The 18306-nt window shown below is 43.9% G+C and overlaps 1 protein-coding gene across 6 annotated transcripts in view; it reads left to right on the top strand.

Moving 5' to 3' along the window:
- The window catches only part of MPP7 (MAGUK p55 scaffold protein 7), a 281685-nt gene that overhangs the window by 151081 nt on the left and 112298 nt on the right, over positions 1-18306 (top strand). For all 6 annotated transcript variants that reach the window (XM_090047429.1, XM_090047431.1, XM_090047425.1 and 3 more), the window contains one exon: positions 12082-12159. In XM_090047429.1, the coding sequence (XP_089903555.1) occupies positions 12082-12159 (78 nt within the window). The remainder of the gene's footprint in view (positions 1-12081; positions 12160-18306) is intronic.

Here is an 18306-nt window from a genome sequence, read left to right as displayed (position 1 = left end):
AAATGCGGTAGCAAAAAAAAAAAAAACAACAGAACATCTGCATTTTAGGTTACTGGTCTTATTTCCTTCCTTGCAAAGGCCTAGCATTTGAACCCATTTGAGGAATATAAAGAAAAAATAAAAAATGTTATAAGTCAAGAATTTCTGGTCAGACTACTGACAAGCTTTTGGCCCCTTTTGTAAAGAGAATACTTTCTTTACTGGAATCAGATAACTTGTGTCCTGTTTGAACCTGTATTGCTCCATAGAGCTCTTTAGAAAAGTCTGTACCCAATGTACCTGAGTCAGGACCCATCAGACACCAACAAAAATGTTCTGATATGAAGCAAGAAACTTTGATGCATGAGACTGGGGTAAAGGAAACTAAAGCTTTTTTGTGCACATACCTTTCTTGTCCCCTGTGCAGTTATCAGCCAACTAAAACTGGAACTGTACCTGGACTCAGAAAAAGAACCCTAGAAAGCTGGAAGGAGAAAGCAGGTTTATTTGGTGAGATTCTTAGCTTAAAATACTAGTTTGTCTGACTCTGAAAAAACTCCCTAAGGGTTTTTAAATAGTCCAGGCAAGGGACACTGAAGTAAATGTATTTCTAAGTATGCTTTGTTGTAGAATACTTAATTCAGTTTCTCTGGGAAAATCCAGACACAATTTCCCTTGCCTACTATGTGCCAAAATTGTATAAATTTACAAACGATTATTTTTTCCCCCTTGGGATTGTCCCTAAAAGCATTTTGATCAGCTTTCTGTGGGCCTAATAAGTCTACCCTAAGACCCCTACAGTAAAAAAGTAGATGAGTATTTTTTTAAAAACGTAGTCATCTAGACAATGGAATGGCTATATCAATTATATACACACAACTCATGCTTTAATAGACCAGGTCTCATATGTGAAGAGATTTTCAGGGTTCCAGCTTTAGGCTTGAACATGCCAAAAGAACTTAAAGCAAAACAGATGTGCTGTACTTTCTAGGTGTTTTATGAATGATGCAGTCCTAGACTCCCCATAGGGTTACTACTATAAAGAGATGGCAGACCATCTCAGACTATTAAACTGAAAGCCCTGGACCTCCAGTATAGAGACACAAACGTCAACTAAAAGCCCTCCTTTTTAAATTAAATTATTTTGATAAAAATTTGTAACAAAAAGTTGAAAAATAAAGGATTATTAGTAGTCTTAAAAAGGTAAAAACTGTCTCTTATAGTATTTTAATATTTTAAAACAAGTGATTCCATAAACTTTTCAGCTCTGTATCCCTTCTTACATGTTTTCTTCAGCTCTAGGTAAATCTTTTCACCTTGCCATCAAGGAAGGTGAAATTTACTTTGTAAATTCACAAAATGTAATAGCAAATGTATTTTGTTTGACAAAATGAGTCTTAGTTCCTACATATGCACAAGGGGGACAGAACTATTTTATATATCAATGTGTTGTGTTACAAGTTTCAACCTGGAAAGGCTCCAGATGATTTTTAACCTCGAATACAATTTAATTTCATTAGTGAGGCTTGCAGAGACATGAAGTAGAGCCAGATTTCATAGACATTAGGGCTGGAAGGGACCTTTGAAGATCATTGAGTCCAGCCCCCTACACGGGGCAGGAAGTCAGCTGGGGTCATAGGATCCCAGCAAGATAAACATCCAAATTTCTCTTGAAGGCATTCAGTGTAGGTTCATGAACCATCTCCGATGGCAGGCTGTTCCAGACCTTGGGGGCTCGGACAGTAAAGAAGTTCTTCCTTATGTCCAGCCTGAAACGGGCCTGGAGGAGTTTATAGCCATTTGACCGTGTCATCCCTTGGGGTGCTCTGGTGAACAATCGTTCCCCCAGATCCTGGTGAACACCCCTTATAAACTTGTAGGTGGACATCAGATCACCCCTGAGCCTGTGCTTTTCCAGGCTAAAGAGTCCTGTAGTTCTCAGCCTGTCATCGTAAGGTCCTATTTCCTGACCTCTGATCATGCACGTGGCTCTTCTCTGGACTCTCTCAAGCTTCTCCACACTCTTTTTGAATTGTGGAGCCCAAAACTGGACACAGCACTCCAGCTGCGGCCTCACCAAGGCCGAGTACAAGGGGAGAATGAAGTCCCAGGATTTGCTTGAGAAGCATCTATGGATGCAAGCCAGCGTTTTGCTCACTTTACTAGCTGCAGCATCACATTGAAGGCTTATGTTCATCTTGATGATTAAGATGATGATTGCTATTCACTTTACAGCTCTCTGTATTTTTGCACATACTTTCTTATTATTTATACCCTGAGCATGAACTCTATCAGTCTACATCACCTTTCAAAATTTAAAATTAGTTAAAATATTCTATTTTAGAAATAATTTACTGGATGAGTCCATAATAATGAATTAAGTTTCAGACCTGGAAATACAATTAGTTGGCAAAAGGATGTCACTAAAGGGAGGAACCTGAAGAAAATATCAAAAATGGTTGGTCACTGGTATCTGTTGGAGAGAAGAGAAGCCACTATAAGTTATGAACTGAAACACCAGTAAGCAGAAACAAAGTGTCCATGTGTAAATTCAAACTTTATTTTCATTATGATTTTAATTACTTTCTGTCTGAAAAGTGAATTACATATGTTGAAATCTGTAGCAGTTATGGTCTTAAGAGGTCAAATGTTAACTTATTTATTCCTGCTAACTTCACCATATGTATTTATGATTGTGGTATCAGTATTCTTTCATATTAGTTCAAGAGCACTTCACTCAAATTAAAACACAAGGGCTGTTCAAGGACACCATTAAGGCTGATGTTTATCCCTGGAAGAATGTGTTTACAAGGCTATCCGATCAGCTGTAAGATCAAACATATTTTCAGGATAACATGAAGTAAGAGAGAGTAATAAAACTATTAGTGTTTTGTTGGGACATAAGGAGATCAAAGGTGTGAATGTGCAGAAGAAAAATCTAAAAGCACTCAGTTCAGTTCAGACAGGTGTGTGATTTAAAGCTGAGGGATTATGAATATGAAAACATTCATGTAGAGTACAGTATTCTGTTTTCGGGCGGCTGACTTGTGTCGCTTGGTGCTCATTGTCCTGCAAATGGAATTAATTACTTTTCCAACTGTACAATTGTAGCTATAGACAAGAATCATCAGTAAACTCTCTCTCACTGTCTTTGAGTCAGACGGGCTCCAAACAGAAAGAACTTAGGCCTGTCCTGTACATTCACATTCTAAGTTCCTCTGTGCCAGCAATTTTGTGCCATCTCTGCCAAGTTATGTAAGGCTCCTGCTGGCAGCTAGCAGAAAGTGCCTGTAGGCACTTCCATACCATCTGGCAACTGGCAGATGATGCCCGCAGGCACTTCCATGCCCTCTGCTCTGAGGTGACCCAATACAGAGCTGCCAGGGTGCATGGATAGGTATGGCACTTGGTTGATGGTAGCCACCATCTGCCTCCAGGACTTCTGTTGGTAGAGGGAGATAAGTATGAGTAAGGCTAGTGATGGTTGTAGCTGTAATCTAGTATGAGTGGGTGTTTTGTATGAGGACTGAAAAAAGATCTCAGGTTTTAACTACTGAAGAGAGATTTGCTCAGAGTCAAGTTAACAGTCCGGATGTTCATCCAGGTCACCCAGAAGATGATGTTGGCTCTTATGGGTTCTTGACTGAATTTAAGTCCTATGTTCCTGTTGCATAAAACAACACTGTTTAGTGAAGGTCTGTTTATAGTGTAAAAATAACATTTTTTAATATGGAATATATATATATAAGCATAATGGCCTACTGACCATAAAGGTAGAATTTTAAAGCAAGAGAACTCTTCAGTTCACTCTCTTCTCAGTACTGATATAAAAATGCTGGCACACATTGTTATTCAAGTATATGTTCATGTATCACCTCCCACCCCCGCACACAGCCACCTCTTGCAAATAATAATTGTGAATCTGATTCTCAGTTAGCAGGCAAAGCTTTTCAAGAGTGATTTTCTTTTTCTCTCCTTTGAACATATTCTCTACCTCATCCGTTTTGGAGTTATTCTCCAGGCTTTCATAAAATCTTGAAAAGCTGTTGAGACAAAGTCGAGTTACTTGAGACTTTTTTTTAGTAGTAATAATACATATCAGAATCCTAGTTGTAGAAGATGGACAAAGACTACATACAACTCATATGCTATCTATCATAATTAATGGAAAAAGACTGATTTCATTCTAAGCAAAGGGATCACTTTGGGTCAGCTTTCTGTCTTTAGCTACTGCAGTTTAATATTGCTTTGGAACGGTTACTTCAAATCATTCATGCCAATTTTTAAATACAGATTTACCTACTGGTACCCCTTATATGAAGAGCAGCTAAGGTAAATGATACTTCCATGACCGAATATATTTAAAGGGTATCTACACTGCATTGCAATGTAGACAGACCCTTAGGTCAGGGGCTGGAAAAGTCTGTCCTGTGGGCCCAGTTGGGCCCGCATCAAACTCCATTTCCCAGCATCCCTTGCCCACATCTGCAGCTGATCTCCATGGAGACCCCAGCAGCAGTGGGGCTGTGACAGCGCTGGGCAGGGAGCTGCTCCAGGGCTGGGATCTTGCTGCAGTGACAGTGCTCCAGAGCTGGGGCAGAACTGTGATTCACTGCCCATGCACCCCAGGCAGGGGCATGCAGGCAGTAGATCTCAGTTCTGCCCTGGCTCCAGACCATGCTGTCACTGCTGCAAGATCGCAGCCCCAACTCCAGCCCAGTCCTGACGGTCTCCACCCAGCTGCGTGCCCTGCCAGTGCTGGTGGGGCAGGTCTCCATGGAAACCCTGGCCCTTCACTGTCATGGCCCTGTCACTGGTGGATCTCTGTGGAAACTGGCCACAGCTTTGTAGGCAGGAACTGCTGGGAAGTGGAATTGTGCTACTGGCTCCACCATTTTGCCCACCCCTGGGTTAGGTGATCAACACAAATCTGTATTGCTTCAAACCAGCTCTTGCTGCCATTGCATGAGTGGAGTTAGGGCAAATTTGTCTGGTGAGATCAGAGATTGGTGGTGTTAAGAAAGGTATTGCCTCTGGAAACTTTTTGGCTTCTGACTATATTGACTTTTTGTAGCCTGCCTGCACCCTTCTCCTTACCCCACCCATACCCTAACTTGTATCACTTAAGACACAGAAGGAGTATTGTATTCCTGCACAGCCTCAGTTTTGAATCCAGGGCCACTTAATGCCCAGTTATATTCTTCATTAGAATATCTCTGCTGCAAAGTTTGGTAGAGTTCTTGCTGATTAATAGTTTGTTTAAAGTTATGGGCTCTGTTTTATATACATATTCTGTTTTAAATATCTCATTGTTTCTGTATTAGCATTGATGTCCAATAAGTAAGTGACCAGAGGTAGTTTAAAATAGTCCCGCTTCCAATCTATAAAGATACTCATTTGTATCAGTGTACAAGAGTGAATTTTTTGAACTTTAAGTCCTAAATTACTTTTTGAAAGGAGTTAAAGTTTAAATACAAGGATGATTTTCTTTGTCTCCTGAAAATGTAAAGAATGCATAAACTTTCCCCTAAGTTAATAAAAGAAAGAGCATACCCTGTCAACTGAAATTCCTAACACTTTCCAAAAAGTTCATTTTGTGTGAAAATAAAGCATACATTTCCATCACCTGAATAAAAACAAGGCATTATATTAAGGTAGTTCTAGTCTCAATTTATGGCTTTTGCAACCGCAAAAGTTGTACATTAGGTATGTTTTATTTACATATCAAGTTAAAATGTTACATATTTTAACTTTTCATTGTAATTAGTCATTATGTATTTTTAATAATTAAAATTGCTCACTTTTTAAAGCTACTTTAAAAACGTTGTTTATAATTTGAATAAAGCACTCCTAAATGTTGTGCCTAAATTTGTTTACATTTGGCCAATTGCCTAAAAACACACGTGCATTATTATCTGGTTGAAATTTGCATTTTTCTCAATTGATTTGCACAGGATGCTTCCTTACTGCATTCAGGAATTTATTATAAATGAGACCTCTGTGCAGAGGATGAATGCAGCAGTGACAGTTCAGCAGGATAATAGTGCTAGTCAGAAGCAGCATCTATTGCGACTCATCTAGCAACTTATGTGGTGGATTTACTAGAATGGTCTACATATAGAATAATCTGAAACTACATTTTCAACTTCTAATTTAAGAGAACTTAAAATAGAAACCAGTGAGATGAAATGGAGCAAATATTTCAGTTAATAGATACAGGATACAGATCTAACCAAGGATAATTTGTCAGTCTAGAAAATACAGTAAACAAGTGGGACAAAATGGTATCAATAGAACTGGAGCATAGATGTTTTTTTCTGAAAAAATAACAAACCAGTTGCAGTAATTTTAAGAGGGGGAATCCTCTCTGGCCCTAAAGTCCCTCCTTCTCCCCTGGAACAAGTTTACTACTTATACTAGATCTAGTTTATCATAATCTGTAAATGAGTAAAGTTTCTGTTCTGGTTGTGGGTACTGTCTAGTGCAGGGTCAGCAACATTTTTGGGAAGTGCCAAAAATGCCCACAACCTTGACTTGTAAGATGTTGGTGTGCCAAGGGCTGATGGCAGGTGAGCTGCAAGGAACCTGATCCTTGTCGTTTCAGGGCAACCCCGGCCCTTTCCCCACTGCCTACCCCAAGGCGTGCAGGCCAAGCAAAATGCTTTCACATGCCATGCACTGTCACCTGTTTTGGGAGTTATCTAACCCTTTTCTAGCATGTTCTGATAATATTAAAATTTACAGCTGACATGACTAAGTTGCCTTTCTATGCATGAGTGTTCATGTTTTAGACTGTTACTGTATCTTATCCACTAGTCAAATAGTATCTGTAGCAGGAATTATGGGCGACTGGTGCCTCCTGAGTCTCGGGGGGCACTTGCAGACATCAGCATCGGGGACAGAGCTTGTGAGCACCTGCAGACACAGGTGGTGTTGTCGGTGGTGGGAACGAAGCTTGCAAGCACCTGCATACGTTGGCAGTGGTGTCAACACTGGGGACGGAGCTCGCGAGCAGACACGGGGTGCTGGGGACGGAGCTCACAAGCACCCGCAGGTGGTGGCGGCAGGGACAGCTGGGGCAGGGTGGGCACAGCACAGAGCTACGGCTTCTCCGGTGGGCACAGGGAAGCACCACAGTGCTTCACTTGGCCTGCAGCCCCTGGTCTGATGCTCGCCTGCTCACCCAGTGGCTCCCACTGCTGCTTCTGCCACTCATCTGGGAGGGCAGGGGGAGGCGTGTGCCCCTGGATCTGCGCAACATGGGCTGGGGCCGGGGCTGTGCCAAGCTCTTCTGGCAGGGTGGTGCTGCCCTGGGAAGGAGCTGTGGGGAGGGCTGGGGAGTGGGGAGGCACAAATTTGCTGTATCAACAGTTGTGAATCTTGTCAATGCAAAAAAAAAAAAAAAGTTGAATTTTAGGTCACTAGAGCTTTCTTAAAATGTCACTAACACTGTATGGATTCTAAAATGGAAGTACAAATTTGCAACCCCTGACCGTTGGAAACAAAATCTAACTGGATTGTCATTGTCTTTTAGTAGATCATAAGGTAACTGCTTGTAAGCTCAGACTTGATTGAAATTTTTCTGAGTAAAATTAAGATGGGGAAAACAGATCCAACGGTGAAGCTTTGCCTTTGATTTTCAAGGTTTTTTACTTGCCTAGATGGGTTCCTGGTGGCTTAAGAAGGTTCAAATAGCTGTAACAGGGTGGATGAGGTGTGTGGGAAGGGGGGGTGGGAAACTGGGAGAAGGCTAATTTTTTGCTTTGGAAAGTGGTTATGATGTAAACCTCTCTAACTTATGTTTTTGGTCACTCCTAGGTTGGATTACTCTAACATTTCTCTCCATGGGCTATGCCTCAAAGTAGCTAGAAAGTCTTAATGCAGAGTGCAGTTGTTTTCTTAGTAAAGGGGGTCTATAGGCAAAATATTATTAACTAGAGAATATAGTGCTTTCCAATTATTCTTGTACAATACTATACACTACTTACAGGTCAAAACAAATCACTTTGTGGTGTGGTTCATTTAGGGATTAATTCTGTCTTCATGCTTTAGTTTGAAGTTGAGATTGTTTGGAGTGCTTGGGACAGGTTGTGAGGGAGTGGGGCCTAGGAGCGGCCGTGAACTCCCTAGCGCCCCCTACTGTCATATTAGGGTGGACTCAGCACCCTCAGAATCTCTCCTGCCACGACTTTGCTGTTTAATAGGTTAAATGGGAGGCTGCCTTCATTCCCCTCGTGAACGGTATGCGTGTTCTTGCCCCTACTCCAAATGGGGCGCCTCTGTGCGCCCCTCCCTTAAGGGGTATGCGTGCCTCCAAACCTCCCCTTTAGCACGCCCCAAGCCTCGCAGCTGTTCCGTGGGACATTGTACAGTCCCCTGCCCCTCAGGTGCTCTCTCCCTGGCACCCTGGGCTCGTCGCCCGCCTGGCGCCCCCTGGGCCAGGCTCCTACCTACCGGCCTGTTACCGGCGCCCCGGGCCTGTCTCTCCGCCGTCCAGCTCCTACTGGCGCCCCTGGGGCCGGCTCGTCGTTGCCGCCCCGTTGCTGGCGCCCCTGGGGCCGGCTCGTCGTTGCCGCCCCGTTGCTGGCGCCCCTGGGGCCGGCTCGTCGTTGCCGCCCCGTTGCTGGCGCCCCTGGGGCCGGCTCGTCGTTGCCGCCCCGTTGCTGGCGCCCCTGGGGCCGGCTCGTCGTTGCCGCCCCGTTGCTGGCGCCCCTGGGGCCGGCTCGTCGTTGCCGCCCCGTTGCTGGCGCCCCTGGGGCCGGCTCGTCGTTGCCGCCCCGTTGCTGGCGCCCCTGGGGCCTGGCTCGTCGTTGCCGCCCCGTTGCTGGCGCCCCTGGGGCCTGGCTCGTCGTTGCCGCCCCGTTGCTGGCGCCCCTGGGGCCTGGCTCGTCGTTGCCGCCCCGTTGCTGGCGCCCCTGGGGCCTGGCTCGTCGTTGCCGCCCCGTTGCTGGCGCCCCTGGGGCCTGGCTCGTCGTTGCCGCCCCGTTGCTGGCGCCCCTGGGGCCTATACCGCGCCTCTCGGGCTTCGCCCCCTCTGGGGCCTATACCGCGCCTCTCGGGCTTCGCGTTTCCAGCTCTTCGGGCTCAGGTGGCCGTAGCCGTGCCTGGCCCCTTGACCCTACCGGGTCTTTATCCCTGGGCCTGGCTCGTCATCGCTGCCCCCTTACTGGCGCCCCTTGGGCCTGGCTCATCATCGCCGCCCCATTACTGGCGCCCCTGGGCCTGGCTCATCGTCGCCGCCCCATTACTGGCGCCCCTTGGGCCTGGCTCGTCGTCGCCGTGCCTGCCGCCCCCTCTGGGGTCTATACCGCGCCTCTCGCGCTTTGCCCCCGCTGGGGCCTATATCGCACCTCTCGCGCTATGCGTTTCCCACTCTTGGGGCTCAGGCGGCCGGAGCCTTACCTGGCCTCCCCGACCCTACCGGGTCTTTACCAAGAATACCGGGTTGGGCTCAGGCGGCCGGAGCCTTACCTGGCCTCCCCGACCCTACCGGGTCTTTACCAAGAATACCGGGTTGGGCTTAGGCGGCCGGAGCCTTACCTGGCCTCCCTGGCCCTACTGGGTCTTTATCAATCAGAGCCTGCCCCACTCTGGGGCCTGGGCCGCGCCCCTCGCAGCTGGGGCTACAACCCCCACTCAGCGAGCGCCCTACTGGCACTCCTTATCCTGTGCCTGCTGTGGCACTGTGCCCCTAATGGGCACCAGGAACCCGCAAGCTGCTGGGGAGCTCCCGTGAGGCCTCCTCACTCCCCTACAGCCTCACCCGGTCCTCCGGAGTAAACTGTAACCAAACTTAAGCCACCTGGCCACAACATAAACAACAGAGCCTCCTGCTCATAACACGTAAACACCAAGCCCCCACCAGGGCTCTCAATCCTACCTCCCTGCAGGGTGTTCTTGTTCCCAGCATCATCGCAGCCGGTCAGCGTGGTAAGGCTGCAACCACCCACCCAGGCTGCTCAGCTCCTGCCACAGAGCTCCTACTCCTGCGGCTGCCAGAAGGGAACTGCTCGTAAGGCTCCGGCCTGGGCTGTTTATAAAGGCCCGGCCCTGCCCCCTTCTGGCCACCTGACCCGCCTGGTTGCCCTGGCAACCGGCACCTGAGCTGCCCAGTTGATTGGCAGCTCAGTTCCTTTTGCTTCCAAGGCACAGGACACCTTGGTGCTCCTGTGACACAGGTGTCACTAAATTGTGGTGTTATTGCTCAGGAGATGTATTCTAAATCAGGGTTGTTAAAGATATGGTCTGCAGAGCACCAGCATCCAGCCCCTTGGTGCTGTCTATGGGTCTAGGACTGGACCTGCGTGTTGCTGTGGTATGTGCTGCTGATGGCGTGCAGGGCTGGTCTGCATGCCCAATCTACCGCAATGCCTGTCCCAGTCCCATTCTTTTGTAGGGCCTGCAGGGCCTGGTTAAGCTCGACAGCCCTGTTCTAAATGAAAAACTGTCAGTTTTGAAATTCATTCCCACTTCCCTTTCCCAACTGAAACAGCATCGTTCATCATCTATAAGAGTGTAATTCTACCTATATGTCGAGGTTATTAATAATGACTTGATTTATGGTGGTTCCTAAGAGCCAAACAAAGTGAAGCCTTACTGTGTCAAATATAGTAAAATGCAAAGTAGTAGTCAGTCCCTGCCTTAGTGAGTTTATAATCTACAGCGGTGGTCAGCAGTGCTTTCTAGGAGCAGGCCAGAATGACCCAGCTCAAGTCTGTGGTGGGCTGGTGCTAGGTCCTGCTTGCTGCCACTGAACACCATCAAATCCTCCCGCCGCAGCTCTTTGAGCCAGATCCAGCTCATGAGCTGTAGGCTGGCAACCCCTGATCTAAATTGTCAAAAGCAGCAGATGGTGGAGCTCCATGGTTTGATTTTGGGACTTTGCAGCTAGGAGGGGAGAAGGTTAATAATAATTCAGGGAAGTGGAATGAGGACAATCAAGTAGTGTTTATGAAGCTGAAGTGAAGAGACTAGGGGGAGGGAGGAGCAGGAATTGGAGCAAATGGCCAATCAGCACAAAGCAGGAAAGCCGAGTCAGAAGCATAGAAAGTTCGGAGAGGGTCTGAAGTCTCAGCTCTGGCTGCTTCTGCTGCTGCTCATACTGGCTGGAGTCCGTGGCTAGTTTCTCCCGGCAGTTTTTCCCATTCAGGCCCTTGACAGGGAGGGCATCACCTGAGTCCTAGTGGCCAAAGAATGTGTGCCAGGGCTTGAGGGAAGGGGCAAAGTAGGAGGTTGGATGGCTTTTACATTATGCTAATTTAGATTGGGTTTTTTTTACTGCACGTGTCTTGAGAATGGTGATAGGTGAATAACCTAATGATTGAGAGTACAATTATATGCAGTTACAAAATATTTTGTAAGAAACATTGTTATAGGCTTTTAAAAAGTATTTTGGCTATTTTATACTTTAACATGGGAAAATCTGTATATTTTTTTTTTAACTGCCTGACTTCTGGGGGAATGCCTTTCTCCTTTTAAAAGAATCAAATGTCACTGCATTCTAAAACTGGGAAAAAAAGATTAATATTGATAGATCTGACCAATAGAAACTTAAAATTAAATGATTTTAATTTGCTGAAAAACTCCTTTTTTCCTGGCATGTCCGAATTCATATCAACACTACTTTACTTTCTTTTTTAATTATTTTAATGATGGCAATCACTTCAGCAAACTGTCTGTCAAGATGTGGGTGGCAGCCTATTATTTCACTTCATAAATCATAATTTATGAGTGGGGGTTTACATCCATTTTGGGGATAAACACTTTATACTTTGTGTTTTCAGCAGCAATATAAAATGTAATTGATACTTAAAGCAGTATGTTAGAAATATGGGTAGAGAAAAGTGGGGAGGAATCACAAATGTTTAGGTGTTCTGTGGGTTGGTCTACATACTGAACATTTTTTCCATCTGATTTCATATTCTTAGCACTTCAGCAGAGGCTGATGATAGATTACATCTACATGATTGCTGCATATATATAGGTTTTTATGTGGATGTTTCTTTAGTTGCAGGTACTCAACAGATCAGTTAACTCAATGGGATTGTATTGTCATATTTCCTTTGCTGCTGAGTAAACTTATCTTCTACAATTGTCTTACAGATTCATGAGAAACTGCATTACTATGAAAAACAGAACCCTGTGCCCATACTCCATAGTGCAGCAGCCTTGGCAGATGATGTAAGTGTCCCCTGCTGAGATCACTGGTACCAAGTCTCCCAAAAAACTGTCTGCAAGCAGAACTCCTCGTAGTGCAAACATACAGCTGTAATCCTCTAAGTTGAAATCATAAGAAGCTGCAAATGTTTCCAAAGGTGCTGTCATCACTGGTCTCTTTGCTGATATAACTTTGATTTTTATTCACTTTCCTGTTATAAAAACATTGCATCTAGATAGCTGCTTGTTCTGCTTTGGTAACTACGTAATAAAAATTACAGTTTGGAAATCTACAGGAAGGGAAAAACTGTCAACTATTATGTTTTAAGAACGTCACAGACAAGAGGAATGCTTTGGAAAAATAAAGACAAATGAGATGGCTATATTGCTGACAGGACAAGAAAAATGACAGATAACACTACAGAAATGAGGCATATGAAATAACTGAAAATGAGGGGTTGTCAAAAAAAATACCTGTGCAAGAAAAAGAACAGTAGTGATTTATGGATATTAGAGCTTTCCAAATTACCTTCATAACCAAAAAATAAATTGTAGAAGTGGTCGGCATTGATGGAGTAGTTAATTTCCTGTTACTATAATTTTTACTTTAAAGAAAAAAAAAACAAGCTGCCATTCCTTGCTATTTTGGTTATTTCTAAGATTCAGTTAAATTGTGTGCACACCTGTATAAACTATGACTGAACCTGAGGTAGGGTGGATAGAGAAATGTCTAATAAACTGTGGTTTAGGTGAAATCCAGAAGTCTTTGGTGCAGTTGGTGATCTCAGTTTTTTTCTTTTTATGGAAAAGGCAATATGTTTTAGGATTCATTTCAAATATGGCAGCATTGAACCTTGATGCATTTAATAAATATTCCTAGATGTATAACTTTATTTAATTAATGCCCTCTAATTTTAAATAAGCCATTTGTTTATCTGCCATGAAACGTATGATAAATTTGGATAGCAGGATATCTTACAAAATTAAGAATTTCAGCATACTGAAACCTGCATGAAAAAGCATAAGAGAATTTTATCATCTTCAGTCGGAAGAAATCTACATCCTATAATATATCAAATGTTAATAATAGCCTGTGACATCAGATGTATACGTTTCCTGTAATAGTATTTAAACAAACTATTTTGGAAAACTAGAACGCTCAAATGATAGTCCTAAAGGCTAAGTACAGACAGTCAGAAAGCCTGAGACTGAATCGATTCAGTCTTTGCAGGTCAGTCTAAGCGGTGTAAATTGAACCGTAAGCAAGTGAACAGACATTCACTTTTGATTGCAGAAACGCAGCCACATGCCTGCACTGGCCCAGGCCAGAACCAGATCACGCTTCCCTACTTGGCTGGAGCAGACAGGTTGGGCCAAGGCTAGCTTGCCAGCCTGCATGGGGCAGTTTATAGGGGAGGGCCAAAGCATCCTGGAATGCCAGGGGACTGTGAGTTAGCTTGAATTTGGAGGGCATCTGGGACAGAAGGTCAATAAACTGATGTAACCTAAATCAGTTATGTCTGATACTACCTCCATCTAGGTTCATCCTAAACCAGTTTTGGCCACTTTGAAAGTGGTTTTTGTGGACTGAACTTCCGGGCTAGGGACAGACATTCAAAAACCCTGAGTCTGAATTGATTCGATCTTTGCAGGTTAGTCTAATCTGCAAAGCTTGAACTGATTTGGAGATGGATAGACATTCCCTTTTCATTCCAGAAAGGCAGGCACATGCCTGCAGTGGCTCAGACTAGAAGCCCAGGGGCAGTAGAGCAGCCCTCCCTTCCCTTCCATAGGGCTGAGCAGAGGGGGGAAGTGGCCAGGCCCAGTCAGGACGCTCTTATTATTTCCCCACCCCGCTCCCAGCAGGGGGTGTTTATCACCCCTAATTCAGTGTTTTCTATCAACCCATTAAGAAAACAAAGCCCCTCTCCATTTAACTAATGGAGTTCTTCTTAAACAGCTCCTCTTAAACAGCTTTTCCAAGGAAGGACATTAAGCTACCTGTTGATTAGCTCCAAAAAGTCTGTCTGCCTTTGTCATCTCCCACAGCATGGACCCATAGCCAGCATATGGCCTGCTAGCTAATGCTGAGGTTTCTGCGCAAGGCAGAGGGGCAGGGGGAATAATCCCTGCTTAGCAGGGAGAAGCCAAGCAGACATTGCTGTGCCTGCAAATCACTGCTGGAGCTGCAACCAGGGTGCAGAGGGGAGGGGCCAGCTCTGCTGTGGAACAGAGAGCTCTGTCTAGCCCAGCCAAGCCCAGAGAGCATACTGGGGGAGTCTGGTTTATCTTAAACCAGCAAGGGGTCTGGGACAGACATTGCATAAACCAGTTTGAGCCAAATCTGTAAGTCTGATTACTACATCAAACCAGGTTTATCTCAAAGCAGTTTCAGCCATTTTTAAACTGGTTTATGTGCGTTGAACATCCGTTCTGTTACAAGTTTAAACCAGTTTCTGATCACTTAGACTGGTTTATGTGTAATGTCTGAACCTAGCCCTGTTGTGTTACTGATTTGAAGCAGTTTCTGGCCATTTACACTGGTTTATGTGTAATTTCTGTCCCTAGCCAAAATGCTATTTGGTCATATATATATCCATTTATAAGATCATTGAGACCTTTTTAGGCTAAAATTTAAAAAAATCAGTGCTTTTGGATTCAAAATGTAAGAAGCAGAAATGTGCCAAAAGTATTGAATCCTCTGAATAACAGGCTCCTTAAAAATATCTCTGATTGCCCTCCCAGAAAGTGATTTTTGAATTCTAAAAATTTAGAACATTAAATATGTAATGAAAAAAAATCAATGTGGCAAAAGAGAAATTAATGGCCTATGTCTAAAAAGTGTATCATTAAAGGAAGTGAATCTTTGTGCATTTTTGCATGCCCACAATTAAGGGTTTGTTCTTAATCACTAATGTGGTTATTCCTTAAGAATCCTAACAAATATCTTTTATTAGTATAATTTTAAATGGGCATAATGCTTTGGAGTGTGGAGAATAATTTGATATTATTTGAATTCAAGCTAAATACTTTGCAAGTTTGTGTGTGAATGCATTAGCAGTGAACTAATTTGTATACAATATAAATGTGTTATAAAACATGGAACTGGATATTAGAACTACTTTAAATATTTGGCACTCCTTTTGACAACTAATCGCCCTTCAAGGATGCAGAGCATATTAATAATGTAACAGTTACTTTGTTTCAGTAGGTTTTGAATTAATGGTGTTTTTATAGTTGTGTAAGCATGGAAGCATTCTTATTAGAAATGCCATATTTTTATGTGATTTAAAACCAAAATACAGAGTAATCAGAATTACTAACTGTTTTAGGGGGCATGATTTTACTATTATGGTTGGTATTACTGTTTTAGGGAATAGTTATAAAGGCAGTAATTTCAACTAGGCTGATATTCTGATTTTGTTCACATTCATTCCAGTACTTTGCAAACTGAAGTTGTGTACAAGAGATGAATTCACTCTTTACTGCAGAGCAGAGGTGTTTGAGATTACACTGTATCAGATCAAAAGGCCATAAATCAAATTCACAAGCATAGTCTTGATGAAGGCTTTTGAATCAGTGCTGTGCTGTGGTAAAGGGCCTTCAGTACTTTCTCCAGAAAACCCCAACCCCCCTAGATCCTTGTGTCGCTTCTCTATCCAGCCTTCTGTTCAAGTGTCGTCTCTTCTCTTTCAATGTCCCTAGCTCTAATTTCGCTTCTTTCTCCTCCTCCCCACCCCTTTGTAGTGGCTGCACTTTTTATACATGTCTAGGTAAGAAACATTAGTGTCCTTAAGGGAAGAATTTCAAAAGCAATTTTTAAACACTCATGCTCCTGCAGTCCTTAGCATGTTAAAGTAGTAAGTCATGACAAAAACACATACCCAACATTTTCAGTGTAGATCACACCTGAAATAACCCCAGGGCTATATAGAAATACTTTACATTTAGAAACAAAAAACAAAATAACCTGAAACTGACAGAAATGTTACAAGCAGCTCTAGTGCCTGCCATATATAAATTGGCACATAGACTCCTCAGTCCCTGTTTCCAGATAGGTGACATAGGAGGCCCCTTCTCTCTGCTCCCTGGCTGGAACTCCAGCAGAGTCTACAGGCACAGCAGGGTCTGCCTGGCTTCCTCCTACCCTGTCACCTCCCTTCCACACCTTGCTGCTTGCTGGACAAGCTGGGATCCCCCCTCCCTCCCATCTCCCACAGACCCTAGGTATGTAGTATGCTAGCTAATGCTGAGAGGTGTCTGTGTGTGAGTGTCTCCAATTTCACTGGTACAGGCAGGCAGAATGTTGACTGCTTAGGGGTTTTTGGAGCTAATCAACAGATCATCTGTTAAGCTGTTTAAGAAGAGTTTGAATTAATGGAGAGAGGCTATTGTTTTGCTGATGAGGTGATAAACACTGTTTTCAGCCCCCTGCTGGCTTGCTCCCCTGTCAGTTTGCTGCAGACAGTATAAAGAAGCAGGGAGAGGGAGATTGAAAAGCTCCATATCATCAACAGATGCATGCACTGAACACCTTCCCTTGCCTCAGAGTGCTAGCTGGGGCCTGGGGGCTGGCAACACTCCTGCCCTTTGGGCAGCCAGTGGGGAAAAGCCTGGGATGGTGCAGGCAGGGTGGAGGTTTACACCCCTCCCTAATCAGAGCATCCTACCAGGACATGGCCATGCCCCCCCAGCTCAGAACTGTGCAAGTGAAGGGAGGGCTGCTGTAGTACCCTCCAGCTTCTAGCCTGAGCCACTGCAGGTATGTGCCTGAATTTCCTCAGTCCAGAGAGAATGTCTGTCCAGTTACAAACCGGTTCAACCTAGTCAGGTTAAAGTAACCTGCAAAGTTTGAATCGATTCAGGCTAAGGCTTTTTTTAATGTATGTCCCTAGCCTAAAAGTTTTTTGTTTTTTTTTTCCCCCCTTATGATTTGTCTGCTTGCTCCTCACTATTGAAAGCAAGTGTTCTAAAGCATGTGTATTTCCAGCTGAGCATATATCCACCAAAACAGGTGCTCTGCTATAGTTAATAATCATTTGTCCATATCATTTGGTTGAAAACCGCAAACTTACTTTAAAGCACTTAGCTCTGCCTCTCTTTCTTGACTTATTTTTGTAATCTATAGTATATATGAATATTGGTGATGTGTATTTTTCCTGCCTCTGATGAACACGTTTTGTCTGTTATTTGTCTGTTTGTTAGTATTAAATGTTTATTGTAATGAATATGTAGTTTAGTCTTTGTGAATATGTTGCTGAGTTATAAGTCATATAGTCTAGTGTTCCCTTCACTGGAATTTTTATTTTTAACGTTTATGTTTTTATAATTGTATCTATGAAATGTCTTGTTAGTTCTATTGTAGAACTGCTTTTGAAAATCATTTAGTTAAATTGCTTATATTAACTAAAAGTAACTTAAAATGAAGTTAGGTGAATAAAATTACTTCTAGCAAATCAACCTTCTTGGAGACTTATTTATAATATTAATGTAATACTAAAAAATGATTGTATTAAATCATATTTTAGATTATGTACCATGCAAGTTCATGGTTCTTTTTTTGTTAGCTTCAGTGTTCCCTCTAAGCTGTGAGGTGTGTACAGGTGTGCCTGATAGTGCAGTATGAATGCGCCTATGTGGCTGTGCATACCACACAGCTTAGAGGGAACGCTGGTTGTCCATCCCCCGCTGCCCCCCCCAGCAAGAGTTGAAGTTTGAATCCGTATAGCAGAAAATTTGTCTCCTGAGTTCAGACTAGTTCAAAGATTAGTGATAAGAGAAGCTCATGCATGAGACATGCAGCTCTGGGATTAAATGTTAGACTGGTGCTCTATTGCTGACTAATCCTTAGATGCAGGGGTAGCAGTGGACATAGTCTTCCTGGACTTTCGGAAGGCCTTCAACACTGTCTCTCACCCCGTTCTCATTAAGAAACTGGGGGACTGTGGTGTTGACAACCACGCAGTCAATTGGGTCGCCAACTGGCTGGAGGGCCGCACCCAGAGAGTGGTGGTGGATGGATCATTTTCGACTTGGACGGATGTGGGCAGTGGGGTCCCCCAGGGCTCAGTCCTCAGGCCTGCACTGTTCAACATCTTCATCAGTGACTTGGACGAGGGGGTAAAAAGCACTCTGTTCAAATGTGCTGATGACACTAAGATGTGGGGGGAT

Source organism: Crocodylus siamensis, chromosome 5 (genome assembly GCF_052110815.1).
Source record: "Crocodylus siamensis isolate JL-2025a chromosome 5, ASM5211081v1, whole genome shotgun sequence".
Taxonomy (NCBI): Eukaryota; Metazoa; Chordata; order Crocodylia; family Crocodylidae; genus Crocodylus; species Crocodylus siamensis.
This window is presented reverse-complemented; position numbering and strand designations above follow the sequence as displayed.